The sequence below is a fragment of the Nothobranchius furzeri genome, chromosome 13 (assembly GCF_043380555.1).
Source record: "Nothobranchius furzeri strain GRZ-AD chromosome 13, NfurGRZ-RIMD1, whole genome shotgun sequence".
NCBI lineage: Eukaryota > Metazoa > Chordata > Actinopteri > Cyprinodontiformes > Nothobranchiidae > Nothobranchius > Nothobranchius furzeri.
The window spans coordinates 61,490,035-61,510,034 of NC_091753.1; the positions used below are offsets into that span (position 1 = coordinate 61,490,035).

The 20,000-nt window shown below is 43.5% G+C and overlaps 1 protein-coding gene across 3 annotated transcripts in view; it reads left to right on the forward strand.

Annotated features, from left to right (window-relative positions):
* Positions 1–20,000, forward strand: part of nf1a (neurofibromin 1a) — a 226,240-nt gene that overhangs the window by 131,674 nt on the left and 74,566 nt on the right. For all 3 annotated transcript variants that reach the window (XM_070543730.1, XM_070543732.1, XM_070543731.1), the window contains 5 exons: positions 15,248–15,406; positions 16,086–16,183; positions 16,688–16,834; positions 16,920–17,066; positions 17,375–17,485. In XM_070543730.1, the coding sequence (XP_070399831.1) occupies positions 15,248–15,406; positions 16,086–16,183; positions 16,688–16,834; positions 16,920–17,066; positions 17,375–17,485 (662 nt within the window). The remainder of the gene's footprint in view (positions 1–15,247; positions 15,407–16,085; positions 16,184–16,687; positions 16,835–16,919; positions 17,067–17,374; positions 17,486–20,000) is intronic.

Below are 20,000 nucleotides of genomic sequence, written 5' to 3' on the forward strand. Positions count from 1 at the left end.
GAACCTGTAATAACACACATGACAACAAGGAAGACATTTTACCCTGAGTCTCCAGAACACGGAGAGTTAACGCAGAGAAACCTCCTCCGAGGCTTCCCCACGTCACTCCCCCGTGCTCCCAGTTCTTCAGGGGCTTTATTCACCAAATGGATGGGGGAGAAGGCGGACCTTCTCAAGTTACAGAGGTACAGAGTTTTTTCAATTAACATCCTTTCTCAACCTTACACAGAGATTCATGATGTGTAATGGGCATCTTTTAGGTCTCAAAAAGGTACAATTATAAAAATTCCCAACATTCCCTCCTGATGTGACTTTTTGAGCAATAAAAGATTAAACCAATAAAACAACATTAACATGAAATTAGGACACACCTAACCTGGAATTTGAAATGACCAATTAATCGGATTTTAGTTCAACATTAAACCAGACATCAAACCCAATTTTATCCTATATTTCTAGCTTTATTAATTTATCCCCTGAATGCTACCTTTGAGCAATGATTATCCTGCCAACAAAACCCAGAGCAAGAGTTAAAACCTGGAATTAGGAATGAATAAACTAGACAACAAAAACCTACATAATAATCTTGAGTTCCTAGCTTTATTAAATTAACCCACATCATTTGTCATCAAACACTTGTGGATCTTCTGCTCCACATCCGTCGTTACCTCCTGTGCTGCAATCTATCGCTTGTAGGACTGAACAGGTGTCACAGGTTTTGAGTTTTCTGTGGCTGGCTGACCTGCGGTTCTAGTTGGTGTTTGACCTCTGCACCTCATCTCCAGTTCAGGTGTGATATCTCGGTCACACTGTGCTCTCAGCTTTGCGTCGTCCCGCTTACGTGTCGATGCAGGTCACTTCCTGAGAGAGCTGACTGCCCCACAGCGGGTTTCGTGGTTTTACATCAGCTCACAGGTTGGTACCGGTTTGGGCTAACCGATCCACTTGGTTTGTGGTTTAACATTAGCTCAGCCGGTGACGGTGGTTTGTGTCACTTCCGTCTTCGACTGCAAGTCAGCAGTTTAATAATAATAATAAAAATACATTTTATTTCAAAGCGCCTTTCAGGACACCCAAGGTCACTTGACAGAAAACACGTAATAAAATACAATAAAACAATAATAAAACCCAAAGAAGAAAAAACAAAGAGAGAAACAGTTCAATAAAATCAGAGGTTGTAGGCAGATTTAAACATGTGTGTTTTGAGTTTTGATTGGAAAAGGGTAAAACTGTCGACGTTCCTGATGTCTGGGGGAAGTGAGTTCCAGAGACGGGGAGCAGAGCAGCTGAAAGCTCTGCTCCCCATGGTAGCGAGACGGGCAGAAGGAACCGCAAGATGGATGGAAGAAGAAGATCTGAGTGAACGGGACGGGGTGTGAATACTTATAAGGTCTGAGATATATGGAGGAGAGAGGTTGTGGATAGCTTTGAAGGTATGGAGGAGAATTTTGAAGATGGACCTGAATTTAACTGGGAGCCAGTGAAGCTGCTGGAGAACCGGGGTGATGTGGTGAAAGGAAGGGGTTCTGGTGATAATACGGGCTGCTGAATTCTGGACCAGTTGCAGTTTATGAAGGAGTTTGTTGGGGAGACCATAAAGAAGTGAATTGCAATAGTCGAGACGGGAGGTGACGAGGCTGTGGACGAGAATGGCGGCAGTGTGAGGCGTCAGTGAGGGACGGAGACGGTTTATGGAACGTAGATGGAAGTATGCTGACCGAATTAAGTTATTAATGTGAGCCTGAAAAGAAAGTGAGCTGTCAAGAATGACACGCAGACTCTTGACGTGAGGGGAGGGGGAGACTATGGCGCTGTCAATTGTTAAAGAAAAACTGTCAGATGTTGAGAGGGTGGAGTTAGTGCCAACTAGAAGAAGTTCAGTTTTATTGCCGTTGAGTTTGAGGAAATTAGAGGTGAACCATGATTTGATTTCAGAGAGGCAGAGTGTAAGGGAGGATGGTGGGAGAGTTGAGTTGGGCTTACTGGAAATGTAGAGCTGGGTGTCATCCGCAAAGCAGTGAAACTGGATATTGAATTTGCGGAAGATTTTGCTGATAGGGAGGAGGTATACTATGAAGAGGAGGGGCCCCAGGACAGAGCCCTGGGGCACACCTGACTTGACTGGGGAGGGTTCTGAGGTAAAGGATTTTAACTGGATGAACTGAGTGCGGCCAGTAAGGTAAGATTGAAACCAGCTGAGGGGGGTGTGAGTGATGCCTAAGGAAGAGAGTCTATTAAGGAGGATGGGATGAGAAATGGTGTCAAAGGCCGCACTCAGATCGAGGAGAATAAGAATAGAGATTAAACCATAATCAGCAGCAATGAGTAGGTCGTTAGTGATCTTGATGAGAGCTGTTTCTGTGCTGTGGTGGGGACGGAAACCCGACTGAAACTGTTCATAAAGGTTATTGCGGGTGAGATGTGAATGGAGCTGAGATGCAACAGTTTTCTCAAGGACTTTGGAAATGAAGGGAAGATGGGAAATGGGACGGAGGTTATTGAAATCATTGGGATCTAAACCAGGTTTTTTTAGAATAGGGCTGACTGAAGCGGATTTGAATAGGGATGGGACCGTACCAGAGGATAGTGAGGAATGAATAATGGCTGTTATAAAAGGGAGCAGAGAAGAAAGGCAGGATTTAACTAAAACAGTTGGAATAGGGTCCAGTTGACAGGTGGAAGGTTTGGATTTGGTGATGTAATCTAATATTTCTGAGGGATGGGGAAGTTTAAAGGAGGAGAACTGAATGGTGGGTTCAAATAAATCAGGAGAGGGAGGGGAGGAATGAGGTAAAGAGAGATGGATTCTATTGACCTTCTCATTAAAAAACTGAAGGAGAGAGTTACAGGTTTCTGAAGAGTACAGATGGATGGGTAAGGAGTCGGGAGGCTGAAAAATGCTGTTCATGATGGAAAATAATGTCTTAGTGTTGCTGGAGTTGGACGAGATGAGACCGGAGTAATACTGAGATTTGGCATGGGAGACGGAGTCCTTGTAGGAGAAATCTGAGCAGAATATAAGTCTTTATGGATGGTGAGACCGGTTTTCTTGTAGAGTCTTTCAAGCCTCCGGTTGGTAGCTTTCAAGGAGCGTAGGGCAGGGGTGAACCATGGAGCAGACCGAGTAAAATGTACAGAGCGGGATTTGATGGGAGCAAATGAATTAAGGATAGAAACCAGACCGTTATTGTACTGAATGACAAGATCATCGGGAGTAGAGGACAAATTAGGGGTCAAGGTGGCAAAACTGGAGGACAGGGAGGCTAGATCAATGTCCTTAATATTACGAAATGAAATGATACGTGGTGACTTGATGATGGAGAGACGGAGGGGAACAGAAAAGGAGATGAGGAAGTGGTCCGTGAAAGGGAGCGGGTCAGCTGTACAGTTGGAGGGGGTCAGGCCGGAGCAGCAGATCAAATCCAGGGTGTGACCTTTAATGTGAGTGGGAAAATTGGCATATTGATGAAAACTGAGGCTGTCCAAAGATGAGGAGAAACCTTTGCTGAGGGGGAGGGCCATATTGTCCATATGAATATTAAAATCACCAAGTAAAATTACATTTGGGGAAAGGGCGGACAGATGGGATAAAAGAGCAGAGAGTTCATTTAAAAACTCAGGGCTGAACTTGGGGGGACGATGAACAGTGACAATTATTGTGGGGGTCGGGCCGGAGAGTTGACAGGCCAGGCATTCCAGAGTGGTGAGAGGAGGAAGGCTTACGGGAAGGACCTTCCAAGTCTCGCGATAGAGTATCGCGAGACCACCGCCGCGGCCCGACCCACGGGGTTTGGAGAGGTAAACAAATCCGGGAGGAGTACAGTCATTGAGTTGTGAGAAATTGCCGGGTTGTTGCCATGTTTCGTTCAGACAAAGAAAGTCTAGCTTATGGTCACTGATGGTATCTTGGAGGAGATGTCCTTTACCAGAGAGGGAGCGAATGTTGAGAAGACCAAAATTAGCAGTGCGGAAGTCCCTGGCGACAGGAGCATTAGCCCGACTAGCCAGCCGGGCTAACACGCTGGAGTCGGCAGCTCGGCAGGTATTCCTGGGTAGCCGCCGGCTAGTCGTGGACCAGAAGGAGGGTATTCCTTTGGAGCCGTCGAGATGGAGGTTCCGCCGGGACCCCCGATGGATATACCGACGGCGAGGCTGGAAGGTGATGTCGGGGAAGAGGCACAGAGCTGGTGGTGGAGATCCGGAGTAGTGAAAGCGGAGGTTGAAGAGCTCCGCCGCCGAGTACTGGAGAAGGCCATCCACGGACAGAAGAATGAGCGACAGGATGATCCAGGCCAGTGCGAGGCACACAGAAATCCTGCTGGACCACATTATGGAGTGGAGCAGGGAGGTGGTGATGTGCAACCAGAACGCAAGCTGAGCAGGTAGGTGAAAATGAGTTTTCACCGACACAGGGATGTGACTCGGGTAAAAAAGAAGAAAAAAAACCACAAAAAGTTTGTTTGCCAGCGAGCAGCGGCAGCGAGACGCGCCAGCGTTCACTCAACCGGAACCCGGTTGAGTGAACCCGGTTTAGCCATGTCTTTTGTGCTTCCTCCATCTTGGATTCCTTCTGAACACACCTACAAGTCAAAGATCCACAGCAGGATGCCACAGACACAGACCAATTTGCATTCAGTTAGATATGCGTTCAACTTCCGCAGCTGCTTGCCCAAAGGAACTCAGATCCTCTGAAGTCTTCTGAGTCTGCCATTCCTGCATTCGGAGAGTATCAGGACAGGACATAGCAACCATCTTGTGTTGCAGTCACAATACCTTCCTGGTTGTTGAGGGTCAATGGGGCACAAAGTTTCTTGTGTCCGATCTGTGTCCTTTGATGTTTTCTGCAGGAACCAATGCAGCCAGCCACTGATCTTTATCACCTGTTAATCGAATTGCCACCATCACATCACAGCAGGACACAAATCAAGGAGTCTCCCAGCCTGTCTTGCCTAGGGAACAATTTGCATTTAGGAAAACAGTGTACCCAAAAGTTGTGCTGCCTAATTGTTTAAATTAATAAACATTGATGTCTGGTTTAGCATGAAACTAGTCAGATATGGTCTGTCCTAAATTATCACAAACGAAATAAAACACATCCAAATTCTTTAAAACTAGCTTGTCTCAAAAGGAGTTAATCAGAGATTCTATCACACTAAGGCGGAGTTAACACACTCACGTCACAGAGGCTTCAAAGAGGTTTTTCACAAAAGGATGCCACAAGAGACTTCCAGTCTAGCTTGATTTAGCTGCTTAGGAAACATTTGCATTCAGGAACTTTACCAGTTACACCACCCCCTCCTGTGGAGGTAGGCGTCTCACACATCTACAGGATCTAAATTAATCAAAAGGAAGTCACTCAGATTTATTAAACCTTATAACCCAAACAGAAAAGAAATGATGGTAATAGCTCAAATGTTGAAATAGTTACAAAACAGCCTTACTGTTGAGTAAAATAAAATACTACGATTAGCATTTATGGTCTGCTGGGGCTGAGTTGATGTTTACATTTCAAACAAGATTTGCATAGAAATAGCATACAGGAAAAATCTAGCACCGTGTTGATTCAATCATGTTATTAAATTAAATCTATCAATGGTCGATAAGACACATTTAACGGGAAGTTTTTACGGTTCATAAAAGATCTAAACACCCTCCTGTAAAACCAGTCAACTGGGTAAGGTCTGCTTATGGCAGGAACACCAAGTTTAACATGATTTAGTCATATGATAAAATGCTGAGATAAAAAACTGTTACTGCATAGTGTAGAATTCTATTTACCTCAGAACATAACCCACTAAAGTAAAACTGCATAATCTAAACAATAATACCGAACATGGTAACACTAGCTTACATCTATCAGATTAGAAAATGTAAACAATAGGTCTCATAAAATCAGAATGTTCAAATTAAACCACGTACACCAGGCTGAAATATTTAGTTCGGGGCTGTTTAAACTATCTATATGGAATTGTCTAAAGTTTGCATTCCAGTAAAGGAACAGCCTACCACGTGTGAAATAGAGACCATCTTGAGTCAAAGTTGTATTTTTAATCTTGGTTCATGAGCAAAAGGTATCTTCGGATCCAGAGTAGCTGCTGCACAGCTAATCTGTTTCCGTGTGGCGAAACCAGAGCTATAAGCAAAGAGTCTGTCATTTTAAAATGGCATAAGCTAGTTATAAGGTTATGTGCCTCTTAAAACACAAAATCATGAGTTTTCCCTTCTAATTCTGTTATTTGGGGTCAAATCTATCAATAAAAGATTAGGGGAACTACTTAGGTCTAACTACATGATCTTTTAGAAAGAGTATTTATTTATTTAAATAAAATAATAAAAGGCCTGTAGACCAGAATATCTAATTTAATTTGAGGCAATCGCGTGAATCATCTCCATCATATTTGGGCAACCATTCAGCCGGTGAAGCCTCACTCACAAACTTTTGCTCATTTCTAATTAGAATTTTGAAAAATAAACCTTCTCACTTCCTCAAACATTTCTTTAAACGTTCTATTTGCTTTCTCTGTTTCTTCAACCATTTCTTTAATTCTCTCCTTTCTCCACCTGTCTCCTTTTCCTCAACCTTCTCTGCTAACCTCTCATTTCTTCCTAACCAAACCATCAAACATTTAGTGGCCTGCAGCCTTATCAAAACCATCCCCCATAACACTTCGTTGTCTCTTCATACACCCCCTCAAACCTTCACCCCTCCTTTTCCTTGCTTCTATTTCTCCAGCATCTCTTAGGAAACACACACACACACACACACCTGAGCCTTCTGACCCACACGTCACAGGATGTTAGTGTTATTCATACATGTACAGAATAAAGAACAAGACAACACAGAACAAAACAGAAACATAGAACATAGACTATCTAGAATCTGCAGGTTTCACACAGAACAAACTAGGCTCAAAGCCTCAGTCACACACATTATCATGCATTCGGACCTTCCACCAATTCAAAGATCTCGGCACATTCAGGCTTCAGAACTTCGGCCCAAAACGTCTCTCTCACACACACACACACACACACACACACACACACACAGAAACGGACCTGCAGGCTTTCACTCACACACATTCAGAACTTGGACACAACCCCCCAGATCAGACCAGATCCGGTTAGGCCCAAAAACCTTTACTCATACACAGACGGAGCAAAACTCTGTCAGAAATTAACATGCCAGTCCTCAGCGTCAACTTTCAACAATACACAACACGGAAACCGGCAAAATGGAACGCAGCCCATGACGCCAGAAAAATCACAACACACATAACACAGACCGGAAATTTAGACCGATTTGAGATCTTTAAGCCAAATAACGGTGATTAATTTTAGTGTACGCACCATAAAATATTTTAACAATTCCAGCAACAGTGAGCTTACATAGTGAGTCTGCACATTCAACTCTATTACAACCCACAGTCCGTCGTGGGGGGTCCATGTTCGCTGACGTGGACAAATTACAACCTCCCTCGCGTTTACTCTGTTCCCTCAGAGACAAACGGAGTCCAGGACAAAGTCCAGCGACTCTCAGCCCAGTCCTCTGCTAGGGCACGAAACGTCTTTCGTGCGTGAATGGCAAAAAAATCACTACCAGCGTAAAATCACTGTCGTCCAGTTATTAGGAAAAAGGTGCAATTTAATTTAGGTACTCACTCAGCGTGCTATTCAGCTGCCAGACTGCGAAGCGATCTCCCACCGGAACTCTGCTCTCCAGAGCTCACCAGAGCTGATCCACAGTCTCCCCTTACCAGAAACAGACTCTAACCAATTTTAGCCAAAACAATCTCACACGTCTTTTTCCGGTCATCAACTTTCTCACACACTCAAGAGGTTCACACACACACACGGCCGCAACTGGCCCACCTCAGTCAACTCAAACCACACTGCCAGTGGTTAAAGAAACAGACGCAAAATGAATTAATGAATTAACTTCATGAATTAATGAATTAACTTACTCCCCTCCGCGTGGTAATTCCGTCCTGGAGTCAGAGCGCGAACGCCTGTTGATAAAAGTTCGTCTGCAGAGCTATATTTAGCCGGCCGATGGGGCAATTTTAGCCCCCCGGACTTTCAAAGAAGAGATGGCGCCGCACGGCTCCCTGGAGACGATCTTCCATCGCTAGGCTCTGCGCTGCCCGCATTCTCCACCACTTGTTAGGTAATTTAATTTTATCCCATATTACCTTAAAGGACGACACACCCTTTGATAGAGAGAGAGAGAGTAAATTGATTATTGGTAATGTCCATGTGCATGACTCCACCAGCCCCCATGTCCATGTGTGTGGCTCAACCAGCCCCCACTCTGCTCCAGCCTCAGCCTTTACCTCACCAGCTCTGCATACCCGGCGGTCTCCATCAGGAGACTAGAATGTTAGGTAATATTTAATCTCCATAACCCTGGAACCTGTAATAACACACATGACAACAAGGAAGACATTTTACCCTGAGTCTCCAGAACACGGAGAGTTAACGCAGAGAAACCTCCTCCGAGGCTTCCCCACGTCACTCCCCCGTGCTCCCAGTTCTTCAGGGGCTTTATTCACCAAATGGATGGGGGAGAAGGCGGACCTTCTCAAGTTACAGAGGTACAGAGTTTTTTCAATTAACATCCTTTCTCAACCTTACACAGAGATTCATGATGTATAATGGGCATCTTTTAGGTCTCAAAAAGGTACAATTATAAAAATTCCCAACAAAGGTTACTAGGCGAGTTTTTGCACAGACGCTGTATTGAGTGACGCATGATGGCTGTATGCGCCCGCTCTCTGTTTAAAAAATGTGTTCTGCAAAATCTTATCAACGCCTTTCAGAGCGGATCAAACCAGCTGGCTGTCGCTGCTATCGGAGCCTGTAGAGACGCTGAACGGAGCGTCGCTTTGCCCCTCCCTCCCTCCCTTCTCTCACGCTGTGCAGGCGCACAGCAGCAAAAATGTACAACAAACACGCCTGCTGAACTTCCCCCCGGGACAACTGATGGAAAGTTTTCATCCTACAACGAAAAACACGGCGTGGAGGAAGCTCGTTATTTAATTCGCGTTTTAAGGAAGAAACTCTGGGCGGTGTGAGGTGAGTTTTTAAGGCTCAGTGCTGAAATGAAAACACGGAGCATCAACAGACAAACACAACACTTGTCCGTATGAGCGTGGCACTCAAAGCTGCACAAATAACCTGTAAAGTAATTAAAGACATCACGCTACATTAGCAGCCTATGATGACACCTGGTTCTGCTCACTATGGGAGCCGCTTTAGATAATAAATATAATAATATTATACCGAAAATTCATCCAACCGAGCTCTTCAAAACCCTGAACCGAATATGATTTTAGCGTACCGTTACACCTCCACTTGGCACAAGGAGCAAACTGTTGTGACTGCCTGTCCACAATATGAGTTTCAGGTGTGTTAGCACACATGGTCATGTGACTTGGCTGGCTATACTGGTGGGTATGTGGCTTCAATCAGAGGTATTTTTGATGCCCTCGTGCTTCACCTTGGTTGCTTCCAGAGGAGAAACCAGAAACATCATCAGACAACAGGAAAGCTCACTTTTCTCAGAGTCTGACAGAATTTTAGAGCAAACCTTTATCTGATAATTCCATGCTGTCGTTCGTTTTTTAAAACACAGAAACAGTTTCGTTACCTGTTTTCTCGCTACGTTTATCTGAGAAGAATAATCCTATCTTCAGAAAACGCCCACTGACAGCAGCCTGCCAGTGTGGAACCAGCAACACAGCTTGGTCTTAAAGGGGCATGATGGAAGTGTGACAGTCAAACCATGTGTAGAAATAATAAATGTCATCATACATTCTCCTGCAATGCCCTGGTCCTGTAGGATGAGCCCTGGCATTTTTACTCTGATTGCCTGTTTTTCTGTAAAATCACAGAAAAAGAGAGATGCTCGGGTCGAGCAGGCTGCTTCATGCGCGTTCACGCTCAGGCGTAGCCCTCCGAACCGTTCTTAAATCGTGCAGATACAAGTTACATCACTGGCGCGATAGCTCACCTGGTAAGATGTTGGACTTTTGTGCAGAAAACCAGGGTTCGATTCTGGATGTGAGCGTAGTTTATTTAGAGTTTCTTTTTTACATTAATGGTATTTTTTTTTTTACAGTAAGATGCCCAAATTTTTATTTGAGAGTCGCTGAACGGCATTGAATTCACAGATAAAAAAGATGTGGGTTCAACTTTCATTTTGGAACAATTTTTCAAGCAAGAGAAGGGAATGGTCTGAGCATGCAGGAGGACTGACCCATCATAAACCTTTGTGGGCTGTGCTGAAGAGAAAGGTACAGAACCACATTATTTAATTCATTAGCTGCACGTTCTCCTGTCCTCTGTCCTCCAGGCCACACAAACACACACACACACACACACACACACACACACACACACACACACACACACGGGACTGTCTCAGCTGTTATTTTCGTTAAGGAGTGTGCACGTACAGCATGCGCGCCTCGTGCACGAGCCTACTACTGAAGCTGCCATTACACATTTGGCCTGAGGGGGCAATCACGAGCATAAAAATTCAAAACTCCGTAAAGTCCCTTTAACATTATTTTAAATAAAATGTTATTTTTTATATTTATTTGGAAGATATGCAGGTATTATTGTTGTGACTAACATGAAGTCATGTCAGATCCTTGGGTGGTCCTTCAGCTTGACTCAGGATGATTTCAGGACAGTATACAAAACAAATGTAGATGAAAGTGTTTCTGATGACCTCTGAAGGTGGTCCTTAGTGCATCCTGAGAGCTGTTGTAAATATATTTGGTGCTGTGCAAATTTAGCAGCGATGGTGGTGCAAGGTGTGATTAGGGCTTTAGTGTTAATCTCACCAGAAGCTGGGGCTGGGAGACACCTGTGGGGAGGAGGGGAGAAGGGATTTGAGGTGCAGATGGTTCCTACAGAAGAAGTCCAGTTACCTTCATTCAAACCCCTTTGGAAAACAGATGGCTATTTGGTCAATCTGTAGTGTTCCCTTGTACTATTGAGATCTTTTGGCTTTTCCACTATAGCCAGGCGGTCACCATTTAGTCCCATCTTCTGCATCTTCCACCTTCATACCATCTAACTTCATGTCCTATTTCCCTGCATCCACGAATCTCTCTTTTTGGTCTTCCTCTCAGCCTCCTGCCTGGATGGCTCCATGTCAGACAATCAATAATGTTGTCAAATGACACTTTTCACTGTTGCGGTTCTGCTTCAATCCAATACATCTCCCTTGTTTTAAAAAATTCGCAGCAGAAAACATTCCACCATTCCTCAGGCATCTTCTCACATGCCAAGATCTTGTTGAACAACCTAGTGAAAAACTCCACGGCCACCTCCGCTAGACAACTCCAGATCTCCACCAGGACCAACTGCCTTTCTCCTCTTTATTCTTCCAAAATCAAAGCTTTCCTCCCTTTATTCTTACTAATCTTAGCTACTTCCTGAAACACAACAGTCATATTCTCTCTTCTACATTTGCTCTCATTTTCCGTATTCATCAGTTCTTCAAAGTACTTCTCCCATCTTCTCAAGATTTACTGTGGGATGCAAAAGTTTGGGTAATCTTCAATTCTCTTTCCTGTATAAATCGTTGGTTGTTACGATAGAAACATTTCAGTTAAATATATCATTTAGGAGACACACACAATGATATTTGAGAAGTTTATAGGATTTACAGAAAGTCAGCAATAATTAAATAATAATTCCAATACAGTTCAGTTCATTATGCCAGTCAGTTATAAGGAACCCAGCACCGTACCCTGCTACACTTCCTTTCCTTGTCTTTCTCTCTGCCTTGCCAACCTGTAAAAGTCATTCTCTCCCTTCTTATTGTCCAATTGAGGACACAGGTCCACACACACCTTTTGTTTGGCCTTTGCCACATCTATCTTCACCATATGCTGACGATAACCCCTACTCTGTACTCTCTCCATCAACACTATGGTAGAACGTTCGAACCCTTCTCCTAGGCCTGCTCCTGCTCACTGTAATCTCCAAACTGCCTGCTTCCACAAATCTATGTTCTGTCCCGGAGGACCAGTGGAATCACCATCCCATCACAAGGCTCTTCTCCCCCACCAAGCTGTTTCACATATGCTAACGTTTCACATAAACATTTTTATATTGTTTCTTCTTGTGTTGTCTAACTTCTCTTTTTTGAAAATGCAACTATTTCCAACACCTGAACTGAATTTCAGGCTTTTCTTCCCAGTTTAATAAAACATCGGTTGGACTGGATTCTTCTAAACTAATGGCAGCGTCTTTAACACCAAAACTCCCAGAATTCTTACTTCACTAGAACTCCCAGTAACTGTCAGTGTGAAGGCTGTCATTTTGGCCATTAAATGAAGGCCGACGATGACATTGTGGAGTAAAACCGTTCAAGTGCGTTATTAATTAAGTCTTTATGGATGTATGAACCTAATAATTTGGTAAGAAAATAGCATTTTAATCCAAACCTTGGAAAGTAGTCTCTCTATTGTTCACGACACGACTCCTTCCCGTGGGTGGGGGCGAGGGTTTGGAGATCGTCTTCCATGTTGCTGTCACTCTCTGTCGCTTCCTACTGACCAGTTTTCATCAGCTTCCCCCTCTCCGCCTGAAGCAGCTTCATTCCTCATGCTTGTTTCACTGAGAATGTTCTTCTAAAGTCGTTTTAGAAGCAAATTCACACGGAGTTTGAATGGAGAGTGAGCGCGCACGAGCTGGAAAGTTGGTTGCGCTTAGCAACGGTGATGCTGTCCATCATCCGTGGGCAAACTTTACCATGTAAATAACAGAACTGTCAGATTGACGGCTTGTGGGAGACAAAATCAAGAACAACTTTATTTCTTTTTTGATACAATATTTTATGGAAATTATAACACAAAAATAAAGGACACACAAAAATAGGAAATGTCAGGAAGCCAGGACACCATAGTTATCATCTAAATGTGAGATAAGTCAAAATGACTGCCTTGGGAGTTGTAGTGTTAAAACACAGAAAACCATTTATGAAATGTTTATTTTGGTAGACAACAGAGTTGGTGTGGAGGTCATGGTGTGTGGTAGATTCTCTGAATATGCTGGGGAAGTCTCAATTGTAGTTTTTAACTTGGTCATGTCCGCTGTATGTTCTCTGTGTAATCAGCTTAGACTGGACTGGCTCTGGCTGTGGGTCTGTTTATCAAATCAGGCTTTTTGTGCTTTTCAATATCATAAAGGTGTGAATCTTCACTTGTCTCCCAATTCTATTTAATTACGATTATTGGGTCAACGATTCAATTCGATTCAGTATCACGATGCATCACGATTATTTCATATTGATTTGTTTTCATAGATAAATAGAAGATGTCAGATAATTGCTTTTTATTTATTTTTTAAACTAAAACATAATTGACACAAGCTGCCATCCCTCAAAAGCTCTCCATCCACAACAGGTTAGGACAAAACATTTAAACATTTAAGAAGATTTAACAAAGTAAAACATCTGTTTCCTGGTTCAACACCACGCCTCAGGCTGAGAAAACACGCTTTGCAAAAACTCACTAAATCTAAAAAAGTACTGAAACCCTACAGGACTCATAATGTAGTAATAAAATACATAATGGGTTCATATACGAGTGTTTAATGTCTCTGAGCAGCTCTAGAGTCAGATATTTATGCTGCAGCTGAAGGGTGTCAGAAATAACACCAAATGAAATGTTTGACTTAGTTTTATTTTATTTGAACCCAGCGGTTCATTTCTGAAATGTTGGAGAATGAATCAAGTTCTGTTTGATGCAGAAAACAATAAAACATAAAACAAATTCTACACTTCCAATCATATTTAAGATGTGTGTTTTATTCTTTCTGATAATAACACCAGCAGAGGGCTGTGGGCTGGATTAGGATTAAACTGATGGATCTCCTTCACTAACCAGCTAACTACCAACCTTTCCACTAACCTGTCCTGTGGGACCCTCACCATGTGACCCTCATGTCCATGTGACCCTCACCATGTGACCCTCACCATGTGACCCTCATGTCCATGTGACCCTCACCATGTGACCCTCATGTCCATGTGACCCTCACCATGTGACCCTCATGTCCACGCTGTCTCTGGAGGAGCAGATAGGAGACGAGACCTCCTGTAACTTAAGATGAACCAAAGCTTCCTCCCAGCTTCTCTTTAAGCTGAATTTAACATCAGTTTATCTTCACGACACAAAAGAATAAAGTGGAACAAGAACTTCTATCTTCTATTTCTCTCTCCTTTTAACTTCTCCGTCTCCCTAAATAAAAGAGACAGACGATTACGCTGCAGCCGCCGTCACTGACCCCGCCCCCTCCCCAAGACCGTATCTCCCGACATCACAACACTCGGTCTGACAGAGCGCTTCCAGGAGAAATAATAATTAAATTATGAAAATAATAATGCGTGTTTGGAGCATCGGTTTGGAGGAGCGTCCTCTGATCTCTCTCTTGTGTGAGCAGACAATGCCCCCCCCCCCCCCTCTTAGTTGCTGTGCGAGCGAGCGGAGGGCGCCGCGTGACAACCCACTCAATTAACATAATTCACGGCCCAAATCCAACAGAACCGGTCGGGCTGATTCGGTTCTGGTTCAGTCTCAGGTTACAACTCTAGCGCTCAGCCCTGCAGAACCACATTAAGGCGGAGGTAAATGTGGAGGACGCTCACACTGACATATTTGGATGCGGCGCTGGTGCCGCCGTTAAAAACAAAACTACATTCCACTATAATCGATTATGGCGTACTCTTCTACGATGCAGAATCGTTTATGTCCGCATCCTGATGCATCTATTATTTGATTATTTTCCTCCGCTCTACTCATTCATCACATAATGCTTCTTATCACAACCCAGCTCTAACCCTGATGATTCTCTGTTGGCGTAAAGGTGATGGCTGGGTTCTTGTCTTGCTTTCACTCTTACTTCTTTCTTGGGCTGTAACTGAAGTAAGAACCATTCTTACTCTTGTTAGAGCACAGAATGAACTGATTTTCTTTGCAAGTCTCCATATAAACTCTACTCAACCTTTCCTGTTCCTTTCCACCCACGGCTCAGCCCACTTTGTTCTGTTACACATGTTAATACATGCGTGTTTTGTTGTCCTCATCATCCCTGCCCCGTTGCAGAAATAAATTTCAATCTAAATGTTTTGTTTAAAGTTGGTCCACCTCTCACACTTCTGTCATCTGCTCCACATTTCCCCTTTATTTCCTCCTCTGTTGTCTTCCTCTGCTCCTCATCCTCTTCTTCACAGGTGGTGAGTCAGCGATTCCCACAGAACAGTATAGGTGCTGTGGGTAGTGCCATGTTCCTGCGCTTCGTTAACCCAGCCATCGTGTCTCCCTACGAGGCTGGCATCCTGGACAAGAAGCCTCACCCCAGAATAGAGCGTGGCCTGAAACTCATGTCCAAGGTAAGTGTTGTTTAAGCTCTAGTGAAGCTCGTGTCTATGAACCTGTCATCAGACAATCTACAGCTTGTGATTTTCAAGAAGTTTCTTTATTGGTAAGTTTAGAAGAGAAGCAGGTTGGTCGGCAAGTTCGGAAAGTGTTAGCAAACGTCGGTAATGTCTAACGTGTTTTTGTAAACGCGGCAGCTGGCCACGACTGTGTAATCCCGCTCATTTCTGAAGGTCTCTGTTTACATGGCATGCGGTATTTTCCCTCTTTATGTCTCTTTTGAATTTTATTTGTATTAAAAGCCATTTTATTACCTCAGGTCTGTCCTACAACATGTCTAAAGAGCTACTTCTGAACCCTAGTCTTTAGTGTCCTAATACTGCTTTCTGTGTTAAAATGTTGTGTCTACAACTCAAACTGATTTCATGATTCATGGTGAAAATAAAGCATGAAATGTCTGAGACAGGTGGTGAACTATTCGTCCAACTGATGTTCGGTACTCCTGACCTTACAGCAGTAGTAATACAACCCGCCGTAATCCTTGGTTCTCAAGAGGGGAAAGCTGAGGATCAGTGACTAACGCTGCAAAATTCTTGTACTTTGAAGAAAAACTCTTCCTCGTGTTGAGGCTGATTGTGGAAATCTTGGGAGTCAAACCACCCAACTTTTAACACTGAGTTGAATTCTTTTTAGATTCTGCAGAGTATTGCAAACCACGTCCTTTTTACAAAAGAAGAGCACATGAGACCGTTTAATGACTTTGTAAAGAGCAACTTTGACTCAGCGAGGAGGTAAGTGTTCTTCCTGACCACTCCAACTTTGCCTTCACACTACTCTGCAATATTCTACCTGGTAACCTGGCCACTTTAGTACTGTGGATTCAAATATTTAGCATCACATATAAAGTTTACCTTGGTTCAGTTTTAAGTATTGAACTGCCCTCTGAGTTTATTTTGGCCAGTTGTGCAAATGAGAACAAAGATGTTGTGAAAGCTACACGTAGTTTTTATGGTTATAAGGTGGGAAAATCTTGACTGGTACGAAGATGTGAGGAAGAATTACCTGAAGACTCCATGTTTTGTTTTTTTTGCTTATTCTTTAATAACCGTTAGTCTGTTTTTGTGGAAATATTGTTGAGTTCCTCAGAACCACTGATGACTCCTTATACATGAACAAAATGAACTTAAAAGCTGAACCTGTTCCTTGTTACAAGTCTGGATTGGTAGAACTGACCATGTTCTCATCAGCCAGAGGTCTGATGTACCTGGTAGTGAGTCCTCTGCTCTCTGCCGCAGGTTTTTCCTGGACATAGCGTCCGACTCTCCACCCAGTGACTCGGTCAACCACAGTTTGTCCTTCATCAGTGACGGTAATGTGCTGGCCCTCCACCGCCTGCTGTGGAACAACCAGGAGAGGATTGGCCAGTACCTCTCCAGCAACCGGTCAGTATCTCTCAGTTGTGTGTGGCTGCTTACCAGTGAGAAACACGTTTATTTAAAACATTTATTCATCTTGAAATTCCTCCAGGGACCACAAGGCAGTAGGGAGGCGACCCTTTGACAAGATGGCAACGCTGTTGGCCTACCTGGGACCACCAGAACACAAGCCTGTGGCCGACACTCACTGGTCTAGTCTCAACCTGACCAGTTCCAAATTTGAGGAGTTCATGACCCGGTAAGAGAAAGTGCCTGTCATGTAGTCAGAAGAGATGAGTTTGAAGTTAGTTTATTTATTAAACTCCACCTCAATGACATCAGTAGGTGAAGCGGTTTAACAAAACAGGAGTCAGAAAGGATGTTTTCTCCTGACGATAGCGGATGTTTAACAAATCCTCCCTTGTTGGAGGGAAGGAAGCTAAGCAGCTGTCACTCGGCTCTGGGAAAGAATAATTTACTATTGACCCACTCCCAGGTGTCCTGGTGTTTGAACCGCCTCTAAATGAAAGTGACTGATCCTGATGATGTTGTTTGTTTGTTTGGTAGGCACCAGGTCCATGAGAAGGAGGAGTTTAAAGCCTTAAAGACACTCAACATTTTCTACCAGGCAGGAACTTCCAAATGTGGCAACCCAGTGTTCTACTACGTGGCTCGCAGGTAGAACCAATTCATAGTCCTACAGCTTTAGTCTGTCTGATGTGGGACGTAGAACATGAACATGACACGGATTAACTCTGATTCAAGGAAGACCTGTTAGAAGAGCTGAAAGGCTTCGTCTGTATCTGTGACGGGTTTGAATCGAAAGCGGTTCTTGTTGAGAACCGCTTTTCACCGTTTCACTTCCTAGGAATCATTTGCCATTTTTGCAAACAATTCCCTTTTCAATTCCAGTTGGCACAAGCTACGTTGTGTAGCTTACGCATTTACTGAGCAGGAAAGGTGACGTCTCAGTGGGACAAACTGTCATGTATACAAAAGCATTTGCACACAAAATACACGAGAACTTGCAGTGAATGTCGTGTTTTTGACCCGCTCCGGACTAGTGAATTTCAGTGCTGCAGCAGTGGTGATCCCCTCCTGTTATAATACTGAAGGTAACTAATCAGCTAACACTGACCATCGTGTTAGCATAATTTGCTTATAAGCATACCTCCACACCAGCAGGTTCTGGCGACTAAAGGCTGACCTGTGATGAGGTTTTTTTCCATTCTGCCAAAGCTACAGTAACACATGAACAAAGCTCCGGTCGGCAGCCACGGTGAAAGGCTCGCTTAAGCACACACAAACGTCTCCAAATAATGAAAGTCACTAAGCTAAATGCAAAGTTTAGAGCAGGACATTGGCCCAGAGGTTCCCTGGTTGAGCATTCCTAACTAGGTCAGATTTCAGTCAGCGTGGATCGTATCTACACTTTTACATTTGCTCAAAATAACAACGTAATTTTCACATTCTTACCATGAAATATTTCACTTTGAAACAATAAAATATGTTCTAACAACATACACATGTATTATACTGAGAATAATATTAAATGTATGATAATTACATTGTACAGCTGTGATAAATATGTCTATGAACATGAAAATTATAAATCGCTAACGTGGCATTGCTCTAATTTTATTTTTCATGGGTAAGCAGCTCTAAACTATGAGTTTAACACCACTTGTCAATAACACACAAGAGCTTACATTTAGCAGAGTTCTTACCTGCGGGGGCCATCGTAGCATCATCATGGTCTAGCCTTGTCGCCTCCTTTACCCTCTCTAGCTCCTGGCTCTCCCATTCCTGCAGGCACTGCTGCACAAACTGCCGTTTGGGGCACCGAACATGCACAGACTCCTAGGGTGAAGTTATTACAGGAGAAAAGACTTGGTACCGCATTGGAGTCAGGACAACAAACACTTAGGCCCAGCACGTAATCGTTGGCCATGAAGTGCCTGCTGCAGACATAAGTACTGCCCCTTTAACAAAATTGGGCCCATCCTCACTCTTGATCGCCCTTACCCACTTATGTCTTATATCGATAGATGTTGGAAATGGAGTTAGGGTTGCTTCAGAGCATAAGAAATACATCCTGGTACGCTGCAATAACTGATGATTTCCCCAACTGGTGATGTAATCCCGGTTAAAGCCCAAGAATTGTGGAAGAAGGTCTGGATTGCCCTGCCCACTCAGCCAGGACATGAGTATTAAATGAGCTGCATGCTGATTGGCTGGTTTGCACCAATGGCTCTACGACTGCCTCAACTTGGAAAGCCTGTGTACAGCTGTCCAGTATCTGGATTACTCAATAAAAAGCTACGGATCTCTCCATTTAAAATCTGGATGTTCCCAGTACGTCCTGAAGCGTTAAGTGTGTTCTCCCATATTCCTTCTTCCTTTCCCTCTCTTCCAACAAGGACATTAGCAATAGTTTGGGCTAGTATTGCTTTGCAGTTAACATAACTACCACTAACATTTACATATAGAAAGTTGGAGTGTGTTGGGACATGAAGGGTAGAGTTCTCAATTTGAACCCGAGTCTGTTAGATCTGGGTTGGGCCAACTAACTAAGATAATTGGTCAGGTTGAGGGGTTCAGATAGCAGAGTGAAGGAAAAATGTTTGTCTGTATTCAATGGCACCAACACACAATGCTGCTGTCCATTGTTCCTTCAACCAATTATCAATTTTTGGGAAGAAAAACATAATGAGTTATATTTTGAAATATATGTGTTTTTTTATGTGTGTTCATGTTGTACCTTATCACTAAAACAAGTTCCCAGTCAGTGAGCTGCGTTCAATGACAATAAAAAATCTTCTGATTCTGATCTGATTCTGATAAAAAATGGCGATTGATCCAATAATTGGCTGCTGGTTGGAATCGGCCCTTTAGTCAGCATAAGCAGCTTAAAGTGATGGTGTGTATTTTCCCTGGCGATAGGGGGCAGTACATACTTAAATCATTGCAAACAAGCTGTATTCGAATAAGACCTTATCTAGGGAAGGCCATTAGGGTAAAAAATCCCTGGGATCACAACCTCTAGTTAAATGACGAGCACATCAGACTCCCTTTCATCACTGGCAACAAGTGAAGAGGTAAATGTGTAAAACAAAAACGTTTATGAAAGATGAAAGTTTTGTAACTGATTGTTACAAATGAGTAAATGTGTTTTGTCCTCGCGGGCCCCTGT